General features: G+C 43.4%; 1 protein-coding gene and 1 long non-coding RNA gene across 15 annotated transcripts in view; one reads left to right on the forward strand and one right to left on the reverse strand.

The window, feature by feature from the left end:
• Nucleotides 1-8,358: 8,358 nt before the first annotated feature.
• On the reverse strand, nt 8,359-14,970 carry LOC122152954. The gene is made up of 2 exons (XR_006164962.1): nt 14,908-14,970; nt 8,359-13,326 (listed from the first exon to the last, which is right to left on the reverse strand). It is a non-coding gene; the product is annotated as an uncharacterized LOC122152954 (long non-coding RNA).
• A 1,494-nt stretch (nt 14,971-16,464) lies between these two features.
• The window catches only part of KDM6A (lysine demethylase 6A), a 162,453-nt gene continuing 151,802 nt past the window's right edge, over nt 16,465-27,115 (forward strand). For 7 of the 14 annotated variants that reach the window (XR_006164923.1, XM_042788533.1, XM_042788534.1 and 4 more), the window contains exons 1-2: nt 16,466-16,766; nt 17,023-17,086. Coding sequence is in view for 13 of the 14 variants with exons in the window: in XM_042788533.1 (XP_042644467.1) it covers nt 16,606-16,766; nt 17,023-17,086 (225 nt within the window). In the remaining variant the exon portion in view is untranslated. Of the gene's footprint in view, nt 16,767-17,022; nt 17,087-27,115 lie in introns of all 14 variants that reach the window. The other 7 variants (XM_042788543.1, XM_042788537.1, XM_042788540.1 and 4 more) reach the window with 3 other exon arrangements.

Raw genomic sequence — 27,115 nt, forward strand, 5'->3', positions numbered from 1 at the left:
ATTATTACTTAAACTTTATGTGTAAATCAGTAGGAGACACAAATTATGCCAGGTTAAAAGCAGACATACTATGTAGCCTCAGACGGATAGCATCTAACAACACTATGCAAGCTGACAAAACCTGGGCTTTAGTCCTCTGAGCACTCTGGCAATGGTAACTACTGTCATTACACATAATGCTCAGACATTTCTCGGCAGAAACAAAACTACTTTTTAACAAAAAAAAATGAAAAATGTCAGTGAAGCAAAATTGGAAGATGTAAAACCAACAGCTGTGAAAGCTCTACAGAGCCGTCATTGCGTCATGCCAGGAAACACCTCTGCCCAAAGACAGCGCCGTTTTTCCAGGCATTGCTGAACAGCGCTAAGAGCGTCCTGAGCTTTTGAAAATTATTTCAAGTAAAGCATTTGGGGTATGACCCTTTGTGCCCCACGAGCCTCTTCTGTAAGGAGTATGATCCTGCGCACTCCTTCCCTTCTCTATGCACTACATCCTTCAGCGTGAGGCTCCTAATGCTTCCTAAATGTATGTGAACATACTGCTCTTTGCAGGTACATACTCTTTATTGATGACTTCTGGCAAGTATTTATTTTTCTGTGTTTTTTTTTCGCAAGAGATTAACTCATGTGCTGAAGCCAATTACTTCCCCAGCAAAAATGCTAGGGAACTTTTCTAGCATCCAGTAGGGTATTTCACTGCAGTAAATGTATTATTTTCCCAATAAATTACTCTGGAAGTTATAATTTCTTTGCCTGAATGATGTAACTTTTACTGACAGATTATCTGACAGCCTAGATGTCAAAATATTTTTCTTCAGTGTGTACTTGCAAATGTTAGAACTGACTGTCAGGATTCTAAGCTTGGATGAAGTTTGCTTGATTTCAGAAAACGAACTGATTTTTAAATATTATATTCAGTTGCTTCGTTATTGAAGAATAAATTGAAATGAGGCGAGGGCAAAAACCCACATGAAAAACACATAGACATTATCTGCCTTTTTCTAGACCAAAACACTTTTCATTATAAAGGAAGATTACCTACAGGTAGGACTTAATAACAGTGGACGGCAGACAGGTCAAGTGGCAATGAAGCATCTGTTGTGGAGAGATTATACAATTTCTCCCTCTGCTTAGAAAAACAGCAGGACATGCTTTGCATCAATTTTACAGTATGACAAGGAAGAAGCCCAGAAAAACATACTTGTGGAGAACACACATTTCCCTGAAAAAGAGTGATAAATTTGAGTTAGAAATCCAAAGGCTGAGTGAAGAATGAGACCTGTTCAGTGATTTCCATTGGAAGACTGTGGAGGAAGGCGAAGAAAGGACAAAAGAACAAGCGCCAACTGAGAGCATGAGAAAAGGCTCAGCTGAAAAATTATTTTTAAGATACTGATATCTATATGTAAAAATAAACAATACCTTTAGGCATCAGTCTGGGATACAGACTAGCTAATGACCTCTATTCTGCCCCCCGCCGTTTCCTGTATGTACAGGAAAGAAAGAGTTACCCAATAAACAGCTGGAGGACTGTTCTATCCAGACTTTGGTTTACTGTAAAAAGGGTTGCTGTTGTTTTGTTTAAGGATCGTGCCCCAGACTATCAGGCCACTATGAAATGCCAAATCATATGAAAGCAAAATATGGTGTTGACAGAAAGACTTTGAGAAACTTCTCACAAGGTGCCAGCCCTTCTTCTCCCAACATGAACTGTTACATATAAATTCTATCTTTTCCTCTGGAATTTGAGACTATGCCACACCAGCAGTACCCAAACTTGCTGCTGTGTCAAACCTCATGGCTCAATTCTGTGCTGTGATGACTTCCCCCATATATTCAGATGTTTGTCTGCACATGTGCAACAGAGTTGATTGGATCAAAATTTTGAACCTATGTTGTGCAGCCTGATGAGGAACACGAGGAAAGGCAACAATCAGAGCAGATTGCTATTGGAAGAGCTATTCATGCAGGCTATTATTATTCCCCAACTGTATCTCAGAAGACAGGGTGGCTGGGACAAGGCCAAATTAATTGTTCTGGTAGGTCTCAATCTCCTCCTGAGGAGATGGTAATAGATTTTCCTGAAAAGAAGTCATGAAGAAATACAACAGGAAGCCTTTAATGATCTGCTTAAGAGATAAGACAAAACATTGCTGGGTATCTCTTTACAACTAAATATCTTTTGTAATTGTTGGACTCTGTCCTAATTAGCTTTGATATATCAGAGGACTGCTTTGTGAGCTGTTTCGTTAAAACATGTTGTTCTGTTCTACTTCCCTTCAGATGTACTACGGATAACATTATTAGGCTTACCTTTTTGTTCATTCACTGTACTATTTCTGTGTTAGTAGAACATACACACGTGCTCTTAATTTGATTCAATCTCTGAATAAACTGTCCAACTTTTAAAATGAGATTTATCTCATTCTATTTTAGCACTCGTGCATTGCCTGCAAGTTTTGTCTGGTTCATTAAAGCATGGGTGTATTGGAATCTGCATCTCTCTTTTGTTAACACTTTTCAGGTGCCCAGTATTTTACTGTAAGTTCTCCAACTAATTCTATTAATTAACAAATACATAAATAAACAAATTAAATAACTAATTATATTTTAGTATTTTCAGATTCCATATATTTACCAGGAAGTTCAAAATACCGATCCAATTTTCATCTCAAACCTCTAGGTTCTTTGCAATTAGTACCAAGATCCAGAATACTCTATCTCATACCTTTTACACCAAGAAGCTATTTATAGCACCTGACAGTTTAGATTAAGCAAAACTTTGTTGAAATTGGAGGACGCAGTTACAACATATTCCCACATGACCTCCTTGTCTCTAAATTGGAGACATGGATTTGACAGATGGACCCTTTGGTGAATAAGGAATTGGCTGGATGGTCGCACTCAAAGAGTTGTGGTCAACAGCTCGATGTCCGAGTGGAGAGCAGTGACGAGTGGCGTTCCTCAGGGGTTGGTGTTGGGACTGATGCTGTTTAACATCTTTGTTGGTGACATGGGCAGTGGGACTGAGTGCACCCTCAGCAAGTTTGCCAACAGCACCAAGCTGTGTGGTGTGGTCAATGTGCTGGAGGGCAGGGATGCCATCCAGAGGGACCTGGACAGGCTGGAGAGGTGGGCCTGTGCAAACCTCATGAAGTTCAGCACAGCCAAGTGCAAGGTCCTGCACAGGGGTCAGGGCAATCCCAAGCACAATGAGTGCTGGGATTGAGTGGATTGGGCTGGGCAATGAGTGCACTGAGAGCAGCCTTGTGGAGAAGGAATTGGGAGTTGTCAGTGGATGGAAAACTATGACCCAGCAACGTGCACTCACAGCCCAGAAAGCCAGCCGTGCCCTGAGCTGCATCAAGAGAAGTGTGGCCAGCAGATTGAGGGAGATGATCCTCCCCCTCTACTCTGCTCTTGTGAGACCCCACCTGCAGTCCTGTGTCCAGCTCTGGGGCCCCCAACATAAGAAATACATGGACCTACTTGAATGGGTCCATAGGAGGCCACAAAGATGATCAGGGGGCTGAAGCACCTCCCTTACGAGGACAGGCTGAGAGAGTTGGGGTTGTTCATCCTGGAGAAGACTCCAAGAAGTCTCCAGGGAGACCTTATTGTGTGTGACCTTCCAGTTCTTAAAGGGGGCTACAGTAAAGGTGGGAAGGGACCCTTTATCAGGGAGAGTAGTGATAGGATGAGGGCTAATGGTTTTAATCTGAAGAGGGTAGATTTAGATTAGATATAAGGAAGAAATTCTTCACTGTGAGGGTGGAGAGGCACTGGCACAGGCTGCCCAGAGAAGCTGTGGCTGCTCCCTCCCTGGAAGGGTTCAAGGCCAGGTTGGACAGGGCTTTGAGCAGCCTGGCCTGGTGGGAGGTGTCCCTGCCCATGGCAGGGGGGTTGGAGCTGGATGGTGTTTAAGGTCCCTTCCAACCCAAACCATTCTGTGATTCTGTGATAGTGAGGATAAAAGTGAGAAGTGGTGGTACTTCTTGGAGTAATTAAAACAAAACCTATGATACAAATCATAGCTCACATGGCAAGCCAGATGATGAATGCAAATTAACTTTGCCAGGACATGAGTGCTAGAGCCTATTGACATTACCTAGCGTAATGAGCTGCGTATTCTTTAGACTAGGTATGTGTACCTTTAGGCAGAAGAGGACGTTACAAAGTTGAAAACAGACAGAAAAGCAGTGGAGCATTTTTCTAGAAAACACTTGAACTTTGAACATAAACTCTTCTGGTCTCCTGTATTTCAAAACAACTTGGTTCTTTCTGCAAAGGAATATGCCTCTGTGTACTCCTGGTAAAGAAATATATTTGTTTGTGAAGAAACAGCAAGTTCAATAAATTTAATTTACTAAAGAAACCTATCTGGAAGACCATATAACTACTTACATCAGAAGAAGTAACAATGTTTCAGAAAAATAATCAGAAATTTCCATAAAGAACTTCATTTCTCTCTCAAATAAAAAAGTTAACCAATTTCCACACATTGCAACAAATAAGCCTATACACTTTCATTTCCTCAATATATTCTTGGTTTCATTAAATTTTACTGAGCTAAATCTTAGACATTTCTCATCAATATAAATTTGGCCAATCTGCAAAATCTGAAATACTCTCCCTGATGTAATTTTACTAGTTACACTGAAGTTATTAGCTGGTATTATTCTTCCATTTTAAATACCCATAGGCATGATTCTAATTTCACATACAACAGTTAGGCTTCTAATACAAACAATTACATGTTCATGATGAAAAACTTTCTGAATGCTAATGTAGAGCAGGAATCATAGCCCACATATATTAAGGCTGGAAAGCAATCAGATAGTAGTGAAAGGTTTAATTTTTAATTTTTAACCCTTCCGGTATTTATTGCTTATTTGTTGTTACTTTAAACACTTTCCTGAATAGACATCTTAGCTATGATTCCTGTACTTCTGAATAAGCATAATGGAAACATTTCAAAGATGGTCTTAAGAGGGAATGATTAGTTCAATAAGATAATCTCTATACTTCTGAACTGAAGAATTAATACATGACACAAGTTCTTTCCTAGAAGTTTCTGTAAATAATTACATGATTTGTAAAACACAGTATATGGGGGAAAAAAATAAGTGTATGAGCAGTAATCAAATGAGAAAACCCTGGTTAGAGTTTTCTTTAGAATGAAAGAAGAGTGTGGGTTATTTTCCTGTATAATTTGCCGATCGTATCATTTAGTAGATGCCGTTTCCTTTTTAGCTTTGCCTACTGTGTGGAATCATGCTCCTTTTTGACCATGCTCCATTAGGAAAGAGATGTGTACACAGGTAACACAGCATTCACAAGTGTTATTGTGGAAAAGTGAGTTATTTTTCCTTGTGTGTGGATCAGAGTTTTGAATCCCCGCAACAGCTGCCGCATCAGTACAGCACCGATACAAAAATAGACCTCGTGATAAAGACCAAAAGCAATTTGTCCAACTCTCCCAACTTGAAATCTGATTAACTGGCCACCAAATTAACAATTACTTAGAGGTTGTAAGGAGTCAGTAGTAGGTCATCTCTATGGCTCATAAGCTTTTACAGGTTCCAGGTTTTTGTAATTTTTAACTTGGTTTTTATTGCTGCGATAGCAATCTCCAGTCAACCTCACAAGATGCAATCATCTTACTGGGTTGTGCATCAGTCAACCAGCTCCTGAGGCATTGTTATGAACAGGTTGGACCTTCTCACAAAAGAATCTCAGGATTCTTCACAGCAGCAGCCAGAAATTATGTAAGATTTATTAACAAGACAAGTTTTAATTGAATCCACTAAGCTACCAAATAATACAATCACTGTATCATCTGTTCTGGCACTTAATTTCATATTAAAATGATGTTATTCTTAAATGTTTTTCAGTGTGCTAAACAATACTGCATGTGAATAATTACAATAAAATTTGTCTCGAAGTGGCTTTCACCTCCCTCTGGAAGTTTGGGGGTTTGTTGCTGGTGGGGATTTGTTTGTTTGTTTGCTTGTTTGGGGGGAGGGGATGGTTGGTTTGTTTAGGTTTTTAAACTGAGGCTACTTCAGTAACTTCGCCTCAGTTTTCAGCATGGCATCATAAACAGTACCATCAGTACTGCTGTGGGATGGCTGGGGCAAACTGCCGCACCAGGGCTGGGAACAGTGACCGGGAAGCGACCCTGAGGGGCAGGGGTTGCTGTTAGGGAATAAACGTTACGTGACCACATCCTGATGCACCTTCACATTGGTTACACAGCTGTGTAACTCTTGACAAAGCACTATCATGATCATTGGTTTGACTAAGATTGGGTGTGGAGGAAAAAACACCAAACCAACCATCTGATAATTTCTGCTTTTTGCCAGACACTTTGTAATTTTAAACAGAATGTTCATGTTTTACACAAGTAGTGGAAAACTATGACAACAACAGAAAGAAGAGTTGGAATACGTGACTAGTCAAGAATTTGGCCACAGAAAATGCCTCTATTCAACTAGTGGTCAAATCTACCTCGTGTACTTGGCTTTCTCCTCACCTGCTTGTTCCTGATTTTCCAGCTGCTGCCGTGATCTCCTTTTCTTGTACGCTGCCAAACCACTCACCCGCCTGGCAGCATGTGAAACCAAACCCCTCCAACTGGGAGACAGAAACTGTAATCACCCTGTTTGTATTTTCCCTGCATTTTTTGCAGGCCACCAACAGTTAGTATTTACATTGCAAAATTAATAAACCTGAATAGAAATATACTTGAAAAAATTAAGTTGATTGATAAAAGAGACTTAACGGTAGGTATGTAAGAGTTGTTCTTCACTAATGACAAATATTGCATTCAGTTGTTTTCAGAGAGAACAGAAGTATAAACAGTGCAGGATGTCTTCTTTAGCACAGGCTGATGTAACAGAAACCAGGAACAACACTGAAATTAGCAAGAAAATCTGTTTGTTACCCAATTTCCTGAATAAAGGAGTTCTGATAAGCATTCAAACTTTGCAAGCTTATCTGAACTGATCGTTAAAACCAGGACTTGATCCTGCCAAGTACTGAGCAGAAAGTCTCTTCAGATGGTATTCCGTAACTTGCAGGTTCAGGTCCTTAGCAAGGTAGGATTATTCATTAGAAACGTGCCTGCAGCAAGGGGGTAAGCAATAAAAGCAAATCCAACCACTTATTAAAAAAAAAGAACCAATGACATGATTGGCAACAATAATATTTAGATTTTATAATAAAACATTTGTCCTCCTTTTTGCACAGGGAACAACTATAACTTGAGCAGGACCAATGTAAATTTCTTAATATTATGCCCGTCATTTTTATATAGACTATCCTTGAGAAGAAGAAATGTATCCACATACTTTCAAAACCTTGATGTCTTTAAAATAGTGTCAGTTGAATCAATATATTCGTGGTATCTAGACAGCTATTGAGGCTCTAGTAAAGTGGTAAACTTGGATGCTTACATGTAAGAATGTGAATTCAATAGGGAATATGGATTTTTATTTTAACTCAGAGGGAGGAATATTAGAGGGACTTTCTTCTCACTGATACTAAGAAGCTACTGGACAAACACTAATTTTTTTGTATGAATATTTAAATCCACAACTTTTAGTAAAATCTGGTGTATCCACTATTGTTACACAAAGTACCGATTTACATAGATCAAGGCTTTGGAAAATATTGCCCATTCTTAGTGACGCTGCCCTTTGCTGCCCCCCTTCCCAAGAGGCTATTCTCCCACTGACACCAACGGCAATCTCCTTCCTCTCGCCTGGCTTTCAGTTTGGGACTGCATGCCCGTGGAAAGAAACATGATGCTTTTAGCTTTCCTAGCAAGAGTAAACCACCACAGGACTCATTTACAGCCAAAAAAACAAAACAAAAAAATCACTAGAGAAGAACTTATCACAAACTGACTTTAGTAGTACTGAGTATATTTATACAAACAAACACACAACTGCAAATGTTCAAACAGAAACCAAACCGTGCATTGAGAAATTTTAAGATGGGAAATTCTCCAAACCATTCCTAAACTAGAAATTTTCTGTTTCACAGGTTCTCAAGTGAAATGCAGCTGATGGGTGGGGGAAGCAAGGGAAAATGTATGCTTAAAAGCAGGGTTAGCTTTTGGTTTTATGGATGTCGAGCTCACGGTAGAAACCACTTGTCTTCCTTACATCATCCTGATGTTCTCTGCTCCGTTAGAGGCCTGATCCAGCTCTTACTGGCCTGCAGAAGACACAGTGGTATGCACAACACTAGAAAGCTTCTGAATAGACTCTACCTATTTTATGGCAATTTTATGAAAAAAACAACAACAAAAAACCAACCAACCAAACAAAAAACCACAACAGCCAAACAACATTTCAAATTTCAGTTTGGTGTTTCAGTATAAGACTTTTTTTATTTTCCAGTCACACATGATAAACAACTTTACATGCTTTGGGTACAATTTTGTTCCTTATTCATTTAGTCTTATGCATCAAACTGCTGCAATGCCACCTTATTTTGATAAAATTCTAAAATGTAAGAGAGGAAATAGAGTTGCATGCCCTACAGCAATAGTTTTCAAATTTAAGCATCGTGTTTTATTTTATTTGAAATGCCTCCTGACTCACCAATTGCTCTATGGGAATCCTGAACTGTGTTTAGACAAGGATTGAGGATTGTCACTGTCTCCAGTAAGTATACGATGGAGCTTCCTGAGCCACTGCCTTAACTCTGGACAAGATATATCCAGTGTCACAGAGCCCTTTCTGCTATTTGCACCTTTAAAACTTCTGTCTGTACATGATTAAAAGATTTAATATATACCATTAGTTATGCAAATTACCAGATTTTAAAAGTTGCTTCTTAGGCAGATGTGGTAGGAAATGAATAGGAAGGACTAAGAGACTAAAATCAAAATAGGGTTTCGGATTGGCTCTTGAAGATTTTACTGTTTTAGACATCCACGAGAATATTAACAAAAAGCAACATACACAACACTTGAGGCTTTTATAATAAATAGTTCTCAGATACTTTCTTGAAAACATTTGTCTATAAAAGCACTAAATTAAATCCAGTAAGAGCACGTGACATCCTCTGCTTTAGGAGGAATACAAAACTACCAGATAATAACGTAACTTGGATAATATTGCATTCTGTAGCAGGATTTGCACAAGTAAACAAGATATCCATTTATCTAGTTTGCTGAGCATCATGAACGGCTCCTTTCAAATGTTTATACAAAATACTTAACTTTGCCTCAGAGCTGTTCTAGAAATGTTATTTACTTGTTTTTACCTACAAGTCAGAAAATCAGCAGGCCACAAAGGTATTAGCCTAGCATCTTATAATAGGTCAACACGTATATAAATACCTAGCCATAGAAACACAAAGGTGCTTTTTTCCCCCCCCCTCCTTGACAGCATTTGCCAAATTCTATAAAGCTACAGGGGAGCTACAATTGCCAATCTGAAGATGAAAACAAGTTAATATAAATACAGTATTTTTATTATCAGCTTCTCAACAGTGGTATTAAATTCCTGCATAGTCACGAAGGCAAGAAATCTCACTTTCTTTACAGAGTTGTTGAAGAGCAGAGGTACTTGTTCATGCTCATCTTCTGTCAAAGGGGTGACTTCTTTGGAAGGTGGCATGTCATAAGTTGCCGCATCCAGTTCCTATTGGGAGGGCGGACACTTACTCACCTACCTTCTGAAACCATGAACATGAATGAAAGCATGCCCACATTTGCAACACACATCAATGGACACAGCCAAAACTGCCGGGCGTGGGGAAGGAATGGGCATGATTAAAAAGAAAATAAAATCTACTAACAAAAGCACTGTAAAGGGACCACTTCCTGGACAAGTTTATTTTTTCCTATTATTTATTTCTCTAACTCTGCAGAAACTGTCAGTATAATATTAAAATCTATAGAGTGCAGAAAATATGGTACAGTGGTAGCTCTTCTAACAGTTGCTTTTACTGGTAAAACTTAAGCAAACAGGTGTGTTCATGCTAGCATACAGAGATAGCCTGTCTTACCCAGCAAATCTACCAAATATAAAAATTATTTCTGAATTTCATGAAACAACTCAAAATACAGTTAAGGTTATGTATACAAATTCATGATTTTCCATGTTTAGATTGAATTGTTGGTATTTTTATTATTTTTAAATAAGTAGAAAAAACCCCCCGATCTTGGGTTTTAGATCAGTTTCCCCTACTTTCTTGATCACCATCCGCTATCAAAATATAACACGGATCACTGCGCAACACTTGTCAGAACCTGATGAGGGTAGTACAGGGAAGATGCAAATTGCAGACCATTCTATGAACTCTGGGACAATATGAGAGCTACTTCTCGAATACAAAAATGAAGTACTGCAGGTTTTTTTGTTCCCAATTTCAAGAACAATATAATTTAGTAATTTAAGCTTTTCTGCTTTTACCTTGGAGTAGATGAAGAAAAGAGCAGTAAGAAAAAAGATGCAGGAAGAAAACCTGTTAATGAATATGAAAGGTTAAACAAAGGGGCTACCTTCTCCCTGACAAACCTGTTGTCAGGTTGTATTAGTTTATGCTGCCTTCCCTTATATGCCCAATACTCACATATTTCAGGCAGCTTGACTAAAATCTGGCAAGGTGGCAATAATGCAAGCGTTAGATTTATATTTTGCAATATACAAAATGGCATCCTATGGGTTCTTTTGGTTAGTTTGCTTTTTTCTTTTGCCGTTTTTCAGTATGTATACTTTGTCACACAAATCCAAGATTGCTGTCTTGTCACATTTCTCCTGGTCTACTGCAAAAGGATTTGCCTGAGAGGTCCTCTGAGCTATTGTAAGCATAATGTTGACTCCACACCTGGAAAACCTTTTCTTTTTTTTTTTAAAACAGCAGTGTCAGTAAAGATCACATGCACATCCTGAGATGCTTCATACTCTTCTGAGACAGTGTAAGGATGTGACTATTACCCTCACTTCCCTAGCAGCTCAGCTCGCAGCTGCAAAGAACTTCGAAAAGCAGGAATGAAAGACCAATTTGAACTGATATGTCTAACTTCAAGCACCGTAGTTTTTGCAGGCGGTGAAATAATGAATCTTGCTGTAGGTGACTAGCGAGTATGTCTTGGGACTATAGAAGACCATGACATTTCAATCGTATCCAGCAGGGATTGATATACTGCTCATTCTAACTTGCTACCTGACTTGGAAGTCACACCAAATACGTTATTACTAATCAGTAGGTTCTGTTAATCACTATTATTGAAAATAGCACATATCTGAGAATGGATCTGATGAGGTCAGGTAGTAAGAGGATAGTACTCCATGGAAACACACTGTGACCCAGAAAATCTTCATGGAGCAAGCGTGGCTTTTCAATACACTTGGTACCACCACAGAAGTGCTGCACCGAACCTCTGCCATTCTGGAGAGCAAAAGCTGTAGAGACACAGAAAATAAAGCCAGATTTGTCCAGCAAAGAATGTGGTTTTGAGAAAGCAAGTTGGATGTAGCTGCCTTATTCAGAAAGAATTCCGTGTCAAAGGAAAACAGGGAGAGGGATTCCTCCACCAGCTTGTCCATGCTGAAAGATGTCTAAGGAAATTCCACCTGCAGACTACAGATGATATACTGGCTTTAAAACAAAAGAATTTGATGATACTATACAGAACATTTTGGGAGTTCAAGAAAGAGTTCAAGTCCAAAAAGCAAGTACAAAGAAGGCATGTGGGCAGCTCCACTTCTAGAGTTGTGAGATCAGGTATGGCTAGAACAAACCAGTGTGGTATACTCCCACCAGGTAACCCTTTGGAGTTTAAATCTGTAGCCATCTTTAAGGAGATGGTACACATTAAAACTTTCTAAGTCCATTTGCTCCTGCATATTTTACATATGAGCAGCCCAAAACATTCTACATTTTCAAGACCGAGTCTTTTCTGAAGGTATAATTCTCTCCAGAATAACCTACTGAATTTGCAGGGTTCTGATCTCTACCAAACTGCTACTTTGTCTGGTCCCAGACTATGACATCGGAAATAGGAGATCAGGCCTCCTGTGTTTGTCATTCAGGAGACTTGCAGCAAGGAGCTCCATGCTTTGTGAGAAGCAGCACTCCTGACACTAGACAGTATTTGTTATAGTAAACAAGCCTCCAGTCAGGACTTCCTATCAACAGATTTACAGTGAATTTGTGGTGAACATGCATGAGAGGCTACCATACTCTTGCTCATAAAAAAATGGTAGGATAGCCACCATCTCTAAAAATGTCCTCCCTTAATTGACAACGGCAAGCTAATCACTTGATTGCTGGAGTTGATGGCAGTGGAAATAATGATATGAGAGTAAAAAGCAGAGCTGGAAGAGGGCACCCTTCCCCTGTTCCGTGCTACGGGAAGTTATTTTCCCAAGACTGAATTCCTATATATGTGCTCAGGCTTGTCCTATTTGCCAGTGAACCTGGATGCTTGAGATACCACAACTACCTTTGACATCAAGTGAGATGACAGCTCAAATCCCAGTGTTGAAGCTAAATCTTTCTTCCGTATCAACTTTTTTGCAGTTATTTCAGGAGTTCCCAGCTGAACAAGACATCAGGTGCTATGTATTTACTTATAAGGAAAACTCTAGAATTAACTTTTGCTCTTTCTAACATTACTTTTCAAGAAGTGGCTCATTAACTTTGCATCCCAATTTCAAGCTGCAGAGAAGGACCAGCATGCCAAACACCTACGTGGAACACGGAGTTCTCTCTGGTGTAAGCTACTCTCCAACACTGCACACACTAACAGCATTCGGCCTCTTAACAGATTGGGCAAGTCTTGCGGCACGACGAGGCAATGCCTGATGCAGCGTATAGGAATACACAAAGAAACTCCGCATGGAAAATTAACAGGGGTGAAAACGTACAAGCAAGGGGGATCCACAGAGTACTGTTCAGTTGGAGAGTCTCATTGGTCCACAGCTTTCACACAGAAGGTAGCAAAGTGGTTCTGGAGACTCACAGATCGCTTCAGAATTTAAACCAAGCTAAAGCCTAAGGGTTCTAGAACAACACTGCAGTTTCCTTCTTTCTTCTTAAGAATGCAAGGACGTACTCCTTCTTGGGTCACCCTCCAGGGCATAGCTCAGCGTGGGAGGCCAGCATCACTCTTGTCTGGAACAGTCTCTCTCCTTCCGTAGAGGTGATAGTGTAACAATGTTAGATCCCAAAATTGTTATCTGACTGTTTGCAAGGGCAGGGAGTGTTGGTTTCAATATGCATTTTCAAGCCTTTCTCACTATTATTTTAGAAGCTGAACTTTGCTTCAACTCTTCAAGATGTATCCAATTTGTGGCACGTCTTAAGTCATCCAAACAGTAGTTCAAATGAAAAAAAGAAAAAAATAAAAGGCAACTGGAAATTTAGTTCAAGCAATACAGGCAGGATGCAGGGGTTAAGGGTGACATTGATAGTCCTACAGGGATAACTTGGGTGTTGTGACTTCAGGTGCAGAGAAGTTTCTTGTTATATTTTCAGTTGAACAAATGCTTCTATGAAATGTTCTGAACTGCTTTGTAATTTAGAAGTTACCCTCCTTGTACTGAGAAATAGTTTCATCTACTAACCTTCCTGTTGATTTATACTTGGGATACTGCAACATGGAAATGTAAGACCTCATAGTCAAAATCCTCAGAAATAATCTGTACTGAAATACCTTATTTTTGGCACATTACCAATCAGTAGAGTTCTTGGTCCTGAGACAGGCACCTAAGGAAGCACTGTTGAGAAAGTATGTGACTGAGAGGCCACGTAAAACACAGGTGAAGACAGATGCTTGATCATAGCTCCGTTTTCACCATTATTAGACTATGGCCCATTCCCAGAACCAAAAGTAACCTGGCTTTTATCTGGACTCCAAACTCAAAAGTACTTTAAGACACAAATGCCTGTCTCTTATACCAATACGCTAACCAACTGCCTGCTGACTAATTTAAAAAGATGTGCAACCTTGGTAAGCTCTGGTGCTTTTTTGTTCTAACTGCATTTCCATCAGAAAGCATGGCTACAAGAGTCTGCTTTTAAGAGGAGCAAGGACATACTAATTTGAGCCTTCTTTTGCACTATTCAAGACTTTGTCTTGACCAGATCTCCAATCAATGCATTGGGAAGCAGCGCAGGCCTGCACACTTCTGCCAGTGTCTCTGTATTGTGCTACAGACACCATCAGGACCAGAAAACATTTGAGGATCCATTTGGAAAGCATCACTGACATGTACATATTAGCTGTGACACCTACAGAGGCAGAACCATGCTTCAATTTCACGAGTACATGATTGGATGGTGACAATTTAAAAAGAGGAGATGAAACCAGCAAGCAGCAGCGTGATTGAACATCCCTTGCATAGTTTGGCCTTTGACCTTATTAACCTAATTCCCAAAGGCAGTTAATAGCTTTGCTGATGCTTCAGAGCACCTGGTAGTCATAAAACAGGCCCCCTCTCTGAGGGGAGGAAACTCAACCGGCAGAGGAAAAGCCTGCCCAGTCATGGGGCTTTGGCTGGACATTGAAGTGATATAGCCATGTTGCAGCAGATTGTTGCTGATTTGTTTTCAGCAAAATGGGTTCAAGCAGTGAGCGGTGCCACCACAGACCTGCAGAAGGCTTATCTCCTCTTACGCATCCCAGCAGAGGCAAATCTCTCTAAATGATTTTCAAAAACCTCGCCGATAAAACCCTAGAGCTTCCTGGCCGTACGTGCAAGTTAATGGGACTGTAAAGAGAAAACTGGGCCCTCACGTTCCTGGGTAAGCTTGGTCGAGGAACCAAGTAACGCTGAAGCCACGAGGAACACTGTGGGTAGGCTCAGCTTTAAAAAAGGGGAAGCAAGCGGCGCACACAGAGCCCCTTTCCCTCCAGCGAAAAGGCAGGTATTTACTCACGCGTGAGACGCTCCCGGCAGCCCGGCTCCCGCTTCTTCGCGCCTTCCTACCGACCGCACCCCCGCACCCCCCCCCCCCCTCCGGGGGCGCCGCAGGCCCCGCCCCCACCCTCACGCCTGCGGGCCGCGCCGGCCTCGCGAGAGAGCTCCCGCCCCGCCCCCAGTGCCACGTGACGGCCGCGGGGCTCGCGCCGGCGGGCGCCGCTCCACCTGTCACTGGCTCGCGGGGGAGGAGCGCCCGAGGGGAAAGCCGCCCCGCCCTTCCCCACCTCCCCCCCCCCCACCCGCGCGCCTCGCCACGCGCTCGTCCGTTGGCGAGGGAGGGCGGGAGGGAGGGCGGCGGCGGGCCAACGGCCGCTCCACCCTCCCGAGGCTGGCGAGAAGGTCCCTGACCCGCTGCGAGTGGGCGGCGACGCCTCGGCGATCTCCGCTTCCCCGGGGCGGGCGAAGCCAACCGTGCCGCGGCGCGCTGCCCTCCCTTCGGCCGCCGCCACCGCCCTTCTGCGCGGGCGTTACCCGCCAACCAGCCACCCTCCCGGGGTGGCGGCTCCTCCTTCTCCTTCCCCCCCCGCCTCCCCGCGGCCCGGGCGCACGGAGCCAGCACGGTCCCTGCTCGGCGCGCGGGGAAGCCATTATTTTCCGGTTGTGCCAACAGCGCCACGCCCCGCACCCGGGCCAGGGCAAGGCAGGGCAGGCGGCGCTTTCCCCCAGCCCGTGCGGCACAGCCCCCACCCGCCGGGCGTTAGCGAGTCCCGTTTCCTCAAGCAGCGTCCGCTCCCCCAGCCCGGAGCCTCCGTTACGCAACTCCGCCCGTAAGCGCGGCCATCCCGCCCCCGCCTCCTCCCGCCCACCACTCCCGAAAACTCTTCCCCCCCCCCAGCTCCGCTCCCTTCTCGTCCTACGGTTTTTAAAGGCGCACGCCAAACATGCTGGCGCTGGGTAATCGAAAAGCTCCTCTGACTGACGGCCCGCCTGTCCTCTCATAAGACGGGAATCCCTGAATTCCCGCCCCTCCCTCCGCCACCGGCCAATGGAATGAGGAGGGCGAGGGAGGCGGGCACCGAAGGCCAACCAAGCCGAGGCGCAGCGGTGGAAGAGCGCTATGACTGACGTAAGTCAACAAAGGTCACGTGCGGCGCCGCGGAGGCGGCGATTGGCTGAGTGGGCCCGGGCGGGCGGGGAGGGAGGGAGGGGGGGGGGGGGTCACGGTGGCGGCGTGGGGTTCGCTGTGTGACACAATTACAACAACTTTGGGCAGCTGCTGGGGAAGTTTGTACAGGCGGCAAACACACCCCGCGCGGCCGGGGCCCCTGTCACCCCGGCTCCCCGCGCCCCTCGCCGCCGGAGCGAGCGGCGCCGCGGCGATGTAAACACCGTTCCGTCGCCATCCGCCGCCGCAGCAGCCGCCGCCTCCTCCTCCTCCCCCCCCCCCCCCTCCCCCGAGTCTCCAGCGCTGGGGCTCCCTCCCTCCCTCCCTCCCCCCCTCCCTCCTCCTCCGAGCAGCGGGGCTTCCCCCCGCCTCCCTCCCTCTCCCCTCCCTCCCTCCCTCCCTCCCTCCCCCTCCCTGCCGGCTGTTGTTGTTGTAATAAAAGTTGTGGTGTGTGTGTGTGTCGGGCACCCCGCCCCGCCCGGCGCTGGGGGGTGTTGGGGGCGCGCAGGGGGGGGGGTTGCGATCGTGAGTTAATTACGCTGCGTTTCCATGAAATCGTGCGGAGTGTCGCTCGCCGCTGCCGCCGCCTCTGCTGCTCCTTTCGGTGATGAGGAAAAGAAAATGGCGGCGGGGAAAGCGAGCGGCCAGAGCGAGGAGGACTTCGCCAGCTTGACAGCCGAGGAGAGAGAAGCCCTATCCGGCCTCGACAGGTACCCGCTCCCCACTCCGCCCCGGCCGCCTCCGTGTCCCAGCTCGGCCCGCGCTCCCTCCGTGTCCCCCCCCTCCCCTGCCCGCGGCTCCCCGCTCGGGAGTGCGTGTGTGCCCGTGTGCGGGCTCCCGGACCCCGCCGCCGCGCTCTGCCCTCGCCCGCCGGGAGCGAGCCTGCCCGCCTGCCCGTGCGGGGGGCTGACTCTCGCTAACGCTTGTGCCTCTCTCCCCTCCCTCCCGCCCGCTCCCCTTCTGCAGCCGACTCTTCGGATTTCTGAGGCTTCATGAAGATGGCGCCAGAACGAAGGCCTTGCTGTTAAAGGTAAGCGCGAGGGTGGATGTGGAGCGGGGCTGGGGGGGGGGGGGGGGAAGGGGGGAGGGGAGGGAGCCGGCCCGGCCCAGCCGCCCCCTCCCTCCGGTCCCCCGGGTCCGCACGGTGAGTGTGTGCGTGCGAGTGTGCATCTGGGTGCGAGTGTGTGTGTGGGGGGGGGGGGGGGAGGGGAGCGGGGGGGCACCGCCACATCCGCGGGCGCACGTCCCCGCAGGCGGCTGGGCGCCCCGCCTCGCCCCCCGCCGTGGTCTCCCCACGCGTCGCTGCCGCCTTTGCCCCTTCCCCCCTCCCCAAAACCTCTCATCCGTGTAGTCAGCACGGCGACCCCCCCTTCCCCCCCTCTCCCCTCCCCCCCCCCCACCCCCCCGCGTGGGACGAAGGAAGCGCGGCCTTGCGGGCTCCACGCCGGACACTTTGTGGGTGTCCGTCCAGCCCCGGGATGGGAAGGCGCCCGCACGCCGGGGCCGGAGCCCGGGAGCAAACGGCGGGGGGGGGGGGGGGAGGGGGAGGGGGCGCGGAGCCGGGGGGGGGAAGGGAGGAGGAGGTGGCGGGGGGGGGGGGGGGGAGGGCGCGCGCGAGGCGCTGCTGACGTTGGCCTCTCCCCGGACCCTCCCTCGTGATTTTCGCCCCGCGCGGCGGGGGCCGTTGGCTGCGCGCGCCCTGCCCGGCGGCCGTTGCGGCGCGCGGCGGCGCGGGGTGTGTGTGGTGGTGGTGGTGGGGTGGGGGGGGGGGAGCTGCCCCGGGGCCGGAGGGAGCGGGGCGGGGGGGGGGGGGGTGTTGGCCGGGCCGCGGCGGGGCGGGCGCGGCGCTGAGCGGCTCCCGCAGCCCGTCGGCGAGTGACTTGTTTACTCTCCGGGCCCGGTCGCCTCTGAGCGTGCCGGGTCCGCGCCGAGCGCCGCCGGCCCCGCCGCCGGGCGGCTTTGACAGGGAGCGGGACGGCCCGCAGGTTGCAGGAGCCCGCCCGGGCTTTTGAGAGAGATGTTTGTTTCTGTGGAAAAGTTGTTGGCCCTGTCATTTAGTTAAGTAATGGCTGCTCCTGTCGGCCCAAGATGGCCGGACAGGGAGGAGAAAGAGAAGGGGGGGTGGGGGTGGGGGGGAGGTAAACACGAAACAAACACCGGGGACGAAAACGCACGTAGCCCGGAGCGTGAAGCCTCCGGTGAACGTTGGGGGAAACTCTCCTGCGTATTGCAACTTCTTTCTGGGTGCTTCCCTGCTGCGGGCAGGGCGTTTGCAGCGCCGGCGTCCTCCTTATCAACCTGTAGCACATTCTGCTGTCCATCCGTAAGCTATTGACAAAGGCCGTGCAGGCTGAGAGCCTGCCAGTTGTATTTAGAGACTAAGCGTGAAGAAAACGTTTGGGTAACAGAATAAGGGGAGCTGTTTTTACAACATCACACGGTTGAAGCAGGGGACTCTGTTCTGGTTCCTGCTTTCTGACTTGTTCCTGTCAGTAGCGTTGCATTTGACACTTTGTTCATCCTATTGTTGTGCCCGTGCTGTATGCTGATATTTTCACGTTAAGGCTTCTATTGCTGGTCTTGGTTGATCTGAAGACTTAACTCTAAAATGCGTGTTGAATTCGGTAGCCTAGACCCTTACTTGTGTTTGGATGTTTATTTCTGGCATGATCGGAAAAGCTCAATGTCAGGACGTGGGGGGAGGGGGGGAGATGGAAGTAAAAGCAAGTACACTTTTCTTTGTGCCTATATTTTAAAAAATCTAGTGCTTTCCTTTTGATTTTCGGAATTATCTATAAAAGTGCCATTTCTGATAAATCAAAAAGGTAGTGGAGTGACATGTCAGACCGGTTAAATAATGTACATTAACTGTTAGTGGACCAGAATTAATGTCTGCTCTGTGCATGCAGTTGAGGCTATCGGAGATATTGCAGAAAATCATCTATGGCATAGAGTTTAAGGATGCCAGATAGGAAATAAAAGCATCATATGTAATTGGATTGTCTGTTGCATAACGTCACTAGGTTAAGTTTTATTTTTGCGTACTTTAAAATTAAGTAATGCAGGCAGCGATTCAGCATAGTAGTTGAGTTTTGAGTCCTTTCTTGCATATCGTGTATTTTTTTTTTTTATGCCAATCAGTTCAAGTTTTAGTATATATAGTCTGTTTGAGATGACCGAAATTATGGGGCATTTTGGTAGTTTTGAAGTGTATTTCCAGCAGTAACATACATTGTATGTTCTCCTACTGTATCAATGCATGAATCCAGGCAGCGAACACACAAAAAAAAAAAAAAAAAAAAACCAACAACCACCAATTTTTGCTATTTCACCTCAGTTTTCTGACACTGTTTTGGACATTTATGAATTGCACACTAACTCAAGAAGCATGTTCTTTGTAAAACTTGTCTCTGAGAAAAGTAGATTGTTAAGGAAGTAGAAAGATTAAAATGTTACTGTTAAGTGCAGAGATGTTTGAGAGGAATTTCTTGGCTTGAATCAGGTTCTGTTTTGTTTGTGCTTTTTACTTACAGTGAATGTGCATGTGTTTCAATTACTGTTATCAATAAGTAAGAAGTTGTTATTTTGAAGGTGTTTGTTACTTAATTCCTTTTTTGTGCATATGACACTTCATACAGTCTGTGCTGTACAGGAAGGTTTAGAGTAATTAATCTAGCAAATCACTTTAATTCCGTGTAACAGTTATTTTTATTGTAGAAAGTGTGGCTGGATAGATGTCTGTTTAATTAATAGGTTTTATGGTGGTAGTAACAAAATCTTTCCTTTTGTGCATGGAGCAACAACAGCTAACAAAGACCCTAGACTCCATAATTATGAAATCCTGACTGATTGATTTAAGAATCTACAAGCCACCACATTATAAAGTAATGTGAGATTTATGTGCAAGTGTAGCAGGTAAGGAAAACCGCTGAGTCGTATTTCCAGAGGAATCCTTCACAAAGGCCGAAATTTATCAGTACTCCCCTCGATGCAAGAATAGTACACCCGCTATTGAGCCTGTTAAAAAGGCCAGCTGTAGCAGCCTCTCTTCTGTGAGGGCCTGACAGTCTTCCCTGGTCACCTGTGGTTAAGGTGGTAGGCGTGGTGCCCATGTCTGAGGAGGCTGTGGGGGCGAGAGATGGGGTCCTGGGTTGCAAGTGTTGAGGGAACTGCTCTATTACCTGCGCAGGTACTTGTGCAGCAGCAGAATTGTGTCATGGACTTGAATTCGGTGCTTCAACGGGAGGAGGTACTGCTCTTGTTTTTAGTGGGGTTCACTTGTCAGGAGGCAGTGCGTTGGCTCAAGCCACTTGCAGGCTGACCAGGAGATTTCATGAAGCCTTTGCAGTGAAAACTCTGGTTTAATGAAGCCACACCCTGACAGAGTTTAATAAGAATAGATCTGGGATCTTTTTCAGGGATGGAAGAAGCTTCATGTCTGGAGTTTTAACATTATTGTGGGTTTTATTCTTGCTCCAGGTCTGGACTGCCATCTGCCTTTTATGGTAGTTCTGCTTTGTAGGATGTATGGCTGTAGTATTGTGAACTAAGCTGAGTCCTGCTGCTGAGTATAGCAAATCAAAAGAGTAGGTAAGACATCAGATCTATACAATATTATGAATTATTGAAGACATAGACTAAAGGTCAGGATTATTGTTGCTCCATATATTGTGTATGTGATAAGCCAGACGAAATCAAACTTTCCTGTAATGGTGTACACACTGTTAGTATGTGTGGCAGAGGAATAGAATTTTCTGTTGCCAAAAATTTTGTATTTATTTTGAGGAGAATGAGCTTGAAAATCATAGTTTGCAGTTGGTGTGTGGTTTTGGGGGAGAGGAGAGGGAAATTGAAAGAGATGTCACCTTTCAAACTGGTTGAAATGCTGAAAATCCAATGTAGCCAGTCTTGTATAGGAGAAGGTACTCACTGTTATGCTTCTGTAGTTGACAAGAACATGAATGTGAAGGAACAAAAAAATCCCCAAACAAAACCAAAAACCCTGCTGTTATCTTGATGTCTCTTTGAGGTGAAACTTAAAGATTACTTTGGGGGGTGGGGGTGAAGAGCAGGAGGATATCTATTGTATTGGAAGTGAATTACAAAGCATTTTTTTTTTCCTTAAATGGTACTTCTAGTGTTTAGCCAAAGTTGATTTTCTTTCAGTGACAAACCTTCATTTCATAAGCTACAATTATTTGGCTTCTCTACAGATTTATGTTGATGTAGCTGCTCTAACATATCGGATATAAGATGCTTGCTAATTCCTATTCATTGAGTTTAATCAGTTTGTCATATCTTATACACAAAATTTGAAGCATGTTTTCAATTAAAAATATTGATGTTTAAGTCGATTTAAAGAGAGGTGATGTAGTTTCATGCAATCTGCCAGTTTCTGGTCTCTGTGTTACCTCTGGTGGTTTTGCAGCCCTTTTGTTTTCCAGCTGATTTAAAAAATGGTATTTCCTTTGTGTAAAGGCCACATGTGTTGACAAAATTAACAAAGTGATTATCTGTGCTTTTATTAAGCATACAAAATAAGAGCACAGTGACAATATTCTTCCATCTTTCTTACAATTGTAGGTGCTGCTTGTTTAAAAATAGTTCCGGACAGTGTGAATTAGTATATATTGACTTTGTCCCTTTAGTGTTGACATTAATGTTAATTTTCTACTAATCTATAATTAAATATCCTCAGCTTTAATTATAACTGACTGCTTGAAAAATAATTGCGTAGAAAACATTTTAGCAGATTAGTCTAGGTGTAGTAAAGTGGAGGGTTTTTTGTTTGTTTTAATAACTTTTGAAACATTTTGGCTTAATTTGTTTTCATCAAAACAAAGAAATACTGCTTTAAAAAGAATTATAGTGTTTGCTGTATATAATGGCAGTGCTGGGAATTGAGAAACTGGGGATTGGTACCATGAGACATTTGTAGAGCATTCCAGGAAGCGGGCAGCCTCTCCAATTTCTGTAAATTTATATCTGAGCTGTTCCTTTGTGTTTTTTTTAAAGTACTTTCTGCACTTATTATTTATTATCTAGCATACTGTCTGTTAGTATGAAACAAGTTGAAATTAATTAAAATTTTGTGAAATGTGTTATCAGTGGAACTGGTTTTCTAGCCTTCTTTTGAAGGTGTCTGGAAGTGGAAAGATTCAAAGTAAAAATGTTAAGTGTGTTTATTGGATAATTGAGACTGACATATAGATATTTGAAGATCAGTATTTTTATGTATGCAATTTGGGTTTTATGTTAATAGGGTGGGGTTTTTTAGGGTCCAGTTAAAGTGTAATGGATGACATATTCTATAGTTCATGGTTGTACCATGTTTATACTTCAACATTACAATCACAGTCTGCGATATTTATGTATCCTGGTACTTAGTTACAGGTTTGCAATATTTGTACTTCATCTGGTATTTAAAAATTATTTTTTTTTAAATGGACATTACACAGTACCTTTTAAGTATGAGATATTTTCCATGTTTTGATACTTTCAAAACTAGTGTTGACGGCCTGTTTCTTGAAAATAGTGGTTTTTATTGCTCAAAACATACATTCTGGAGTGTTTTGAATGTTTCTTAAGTTTAAAGTGCAGTGTTTTTACTGCTTCCCAAAGGCAGGGAAATTGATGAAGTTACAAATGTTATAGTTGTCATTTTAATACATTAATGAAAAGGCAAGGATGGACCTCATCTCTGCAAACATCACGCTTTTGTAGAAGTGTAGTTAAGATCGCAGGACAGCTAGCATATTGGTATTTGCATTTCAGTAAGCTTTATGTTCGCTATCAGGAGACTATTAATGGGGAACACAGTATAAGATCTTTCTTTGTTATAGTAGCTTTTCATGTTTATTATGGAATACATTTTACATATTGTAGCTTCTAAGTACTGGCCTACTGAGTCTGGAGGCTGAAGTGGTCCATTTCTTTAAGTGATACATAAGCATAGGCTTAATATAATTCATGCCCTACTGACTTAATAATCAAACAGACAAGGCAGCCAGCAGTTTGGGATGAAGAAGAGAGAGAAATATGACTGTATTTTAGCAGCTGAGAAATAGAGGTTCTGATAAGTTATTTAGTTTTTTGACTCCAGCTTTTAAATTCCTATGCAGGTAATCTCAGGTATCATATGTGAAGAAGAAATAGACAATCTAAAGCTTTTGTCTATACATAGTATTCAGATGTGCTTTCTGCTCACGAAAAGCATGGCTTTCTGCCTCTTGCCAGCCTTTAGAGCTGTTTGTTCGCTGTAGTGAGTTGAGTGGACTGTATAACTGTAGAGGTAAGACTGTCCGCAAATGTTGATACTATCTGAAGGAAGTGTGGAAACAGTAATCTAAAAGCTATACCATATGTTTGTTATACCATTTTGGAAGAGTATAGATGTTTCGTATTTGGATAACTCTGCGTGTAGAACCATTTGTTTTCATTACATTAGTAAGATGATTCAAAACTAAGGAGAGTCATGGAAAATGTTTATGGCTCTAAAATGATTTTCTACTGATTAACATTTGTCAGACTTTCTAGTACAAGAATTCTGTGCCATAGCCCACTGTTCTTTATCCTACTGAGAACTGGGCAAATTTATGTTCTGCGGAGAAATTAAGGTTTTCTTTCCAGCCTTACAGATTCATGATTTAAACTTCAGGTTGATCTCTGGTTAGCGAACAAATACTAATATTCTTGGTACTCAACTGATAAGATTTTTGGGTAATGGGAGGGATTTTGCAGTATGTTCAACAGACTGAAAGAGAAGGAAATGTGTGTATTTGTAGTTCAAGTATACTAAAATACTTGTGTAAAAACTAGTTACCGCTGCAAAGGGCTTAGATCAGCTTCTGCAGAAATGAATTATGCAGATGGACTGTGAGTCTGAGGTGATTACATATCTGAGCTAGGTGGCAGGTTTTATTATTGGCTCAGATAATTCCAGAAGCTGAGCTGTTATTGTGTTCACTCTGAATGCATCTAGGTATGTGTATACAACTTCCAGTCCCTTAGTTTCATACCTATCTTGTATTTTATAAGTACAACTCATATATGTTAGTTTTTGTTTTAACCTTCCTTTTTGGTGAGGTTCAGCAGCTGTGGTGTTTGAAGTGTAATGTTTGAATAATGCATCTTCACAATTAAAAATTGAAGTGATGCTCATTAAACTTCAGGTGTCATTATAGAGACCAGTTGACTGACTTTATTACAAATGTTAAAAATGTTAATCTTGTTCACTAGCAGAATGCTTCTTTATAGTTAGATAAAACTGAACTTAATGGCATTGTATAGAGCCCTGCAGAAGGCTGCCAGGATTTGTATAGATGTACCTGAGAGGATAGTCTTTGGTACTTCACAGAACATTTTTGTTATGAGCAAAGAGATGAATTGTGTGTGATACAGTCTAATCTGAGTTTGTTGGACCAGGGAAGTTCTGAAAAGCAAGAGAAAATAATAAAAAGTTTTATTGTATGTTTCTGTTTTACAGATAGGCACATTAAAGAAATAGCCGTAGTAGTTGTAATTCCTCTTGTGGAAAGGCTGGTTTCAAGACTTGTCTGTTTCAAGACTAGTCTGTTCAAAGCTTGTTTTCAAGTCTAGTTCTACTTATACTGTTAAAAGTAGTATGGGCCATTTGACAGTTTGCTTGTGGACCTAATAAAGTTTATTGAATGGTATATTTTAAAAATGAGCCTCTGTCAACATTTTGCAGTGGATAAAGTATTATTTTTGATGCTGGATACTATTCTTTGTATGTAAAGAATAATAGGAAAGTATTCCTTATGTAAATAAAATACTGTGTTTAATGAACAAAAGGCCCCTTAAGCATGTTTGGGAATTGAAGAATATTCTTTCTCAGATACTTACACTTTAGAGTATAAGAGGACACATGGATTACCATCAGAGCTGTTTTGACAAAATAGCTTCCTTTATGGTTCTTGCATTTGCTACATAGTGTTTGTTCACTGAAGAAGCTTGTTTAATTAAGATGTAGAATTAAGAGCTCATTTATAGTTTTGTAAAGGGAGTGACTAAAAATGTGCTGTGAATTACAACCAGAACACTGTATGGCTACATATGAATTTCCTTTGTGGTAAGTTGTTAAATTAATTGTTGTTTGTTAAAATGGCTTTAAGTCATTTCCTTTTCTTACAGTGGTGTTTTGAGGATTATGATTCACTTCACAATATAGATTAGTTACTAAAGTCTAAAGCAGATTGAATTGCGAATGTGCTTTTCATTAAATTTCTGCTTGCTTTTTGAGAATTTAAAAATTCTGAACAGTTTCAGGATTTCAGGATATAATTTTCAGCATTAGTCAAAAAATCCAGTGCAGTGGCTTTTAAAATAGAGCCAGGAGGTGTGTGTGGTGTTTCGTTGGTGTTTTTTTTTTTTTTTTTTTTTTTTTGTTTTGTTTTGTTTTGTTTGTTTGTTTTGTGTTTTTTTGAGAGGAGTGAGGAAGAGTAGTATTACATTACTTCGGTTGCAGTTGCCATTTTAACTTTTTTGTTTAAGCACTGTTTTCATTATCTTATGATTTGAAAACTTACTTGCATAGGAATCTAGAGTAGAATAATGAATTGAAGACTTTAGTTTTATTTATTTTTCCTCTAGGTAGCAGAATTTTAAGTACTCTCTTGCTTCTTATATGGGATAGTGAAACCATTTTTGGGCCTATGTGATGAATCAGTCTGGAGAACTGATTCAGATGAAAAATAATCTAGTAAAAGTGGAAAACTCTTTAGTTTTAAATAACCAATACTGAAGGTTAGTATTAAGACAAAGGTTTTGGATTTTAGGAGAGCAAACTGCAGCTCTTTCAGAGCTCAGTTGGGAGGGATTCCATGGGAAGCTTCCATGGAGGATAAAGGAGCTAGTGAATGCTGAGAGTTTTTCAAGAATGCTTTACTGGAAGCAAAAAAAAAAAGCAGTTCATCCCCTTTAAAGGTAAGGGAAGTAGGCAGAGCAAGGGACCCCCTTGGCTTAACCGTGAGCTTCTGAGTCTGCTCAAAGCCAAAAGAAAAGCATACCATAGATGGAAAAGCGATCAAGTACCTGGTGATATCTACAAGGGCATTGCCAGGGTGTGCAGAGATGCAGCTGGAAAAGCAAAAGCTCAGCTTGAATTGAAATTGGCCAGAGATGTAAGAAGCTCCAAGAAAAGGTTCTTCAGGTACGTAAACAATGAGCAGAAACAATAGGAGAGTATTGGCCTGCTGTTAAACAGGAGAGGTGAATTAGTCTTCTTTCACCTCTGTCTTTATCTCTGTCTTTACCAGCACTGTTGGGCCCCAGGCCTTGGGAACAAAAATCCAGGTTGTTCCAAACACAGACACACCGTCAGTGAAGGAAGAAAATTGGTGTGTGAGTGGTTACAGGAGCTTGACTTCTACAAATTGATGGGCCCTGACATTATCCACCCAAGGATGTTGAGAGAGCTGGCTGATGTTGTTGGGAGGCTGCTCTCCATAACCTTTGAGAAGTCATGGAGATCAGGGGATGTCCCGGAAGACTGGAAGAAGGCTAATGTCACCCCCATCTACAAGGAGGACCCAGGAAACTATAGGCCCATCAGTCTTACTTCAGTCCCTGGGAAGGTTACGGAATGAATCTTCCTGGGGGCTGTCACAAGTCAAATAAAGAACATGACTAGGAAAAGCCAGCACGGATTCCCTGGGGCAAATCACGCTTGGCAAACCTGATCGCCTTCTATGACAAAGTAACCTGCTGGGTTGATGTGGGGCGAGCAGCAGACATTGTCTACCTGGATTCTCCAAGGCTTTCAATGAGATTCCCCACAGCCTCCTCCTAGAGGAACTGCTGTGTTACGGTCTGGACAAGTGCTCTGTGCGGTGGGTGGGGAATGGGCTGACAGGCTGCAGCCAGAGGGTGGTGGGAAACAGCCCTTATTCAAACTGGCAACCTGTCACGAGTGGGGTCCCCCAGGGTTAGATATTGGGCCCAGCACTGTTTAGTATCTTCATAAGTGATCTGCATGATGGGACCAAGTGTACCCCGATGAAGTTTGCTGATACCACCAAACTGAGTGGGGAAGTGGACG

The sequence above is a fragment of the Tyto alba genome, unplaced genomic scaffold (assembly GCF_018691265.1).
Source record: "Tyto alba isolate M040663 unplaced genomic scaffold, T.alba_DEE_v4.0 Super-Scaffold_14, whole genome shotgun sequence".
NCBI lineage: Eukaryota > Metazoa > Chordata > Aves > Strigiformes > Tytonidae > Tyto > Tyto alba.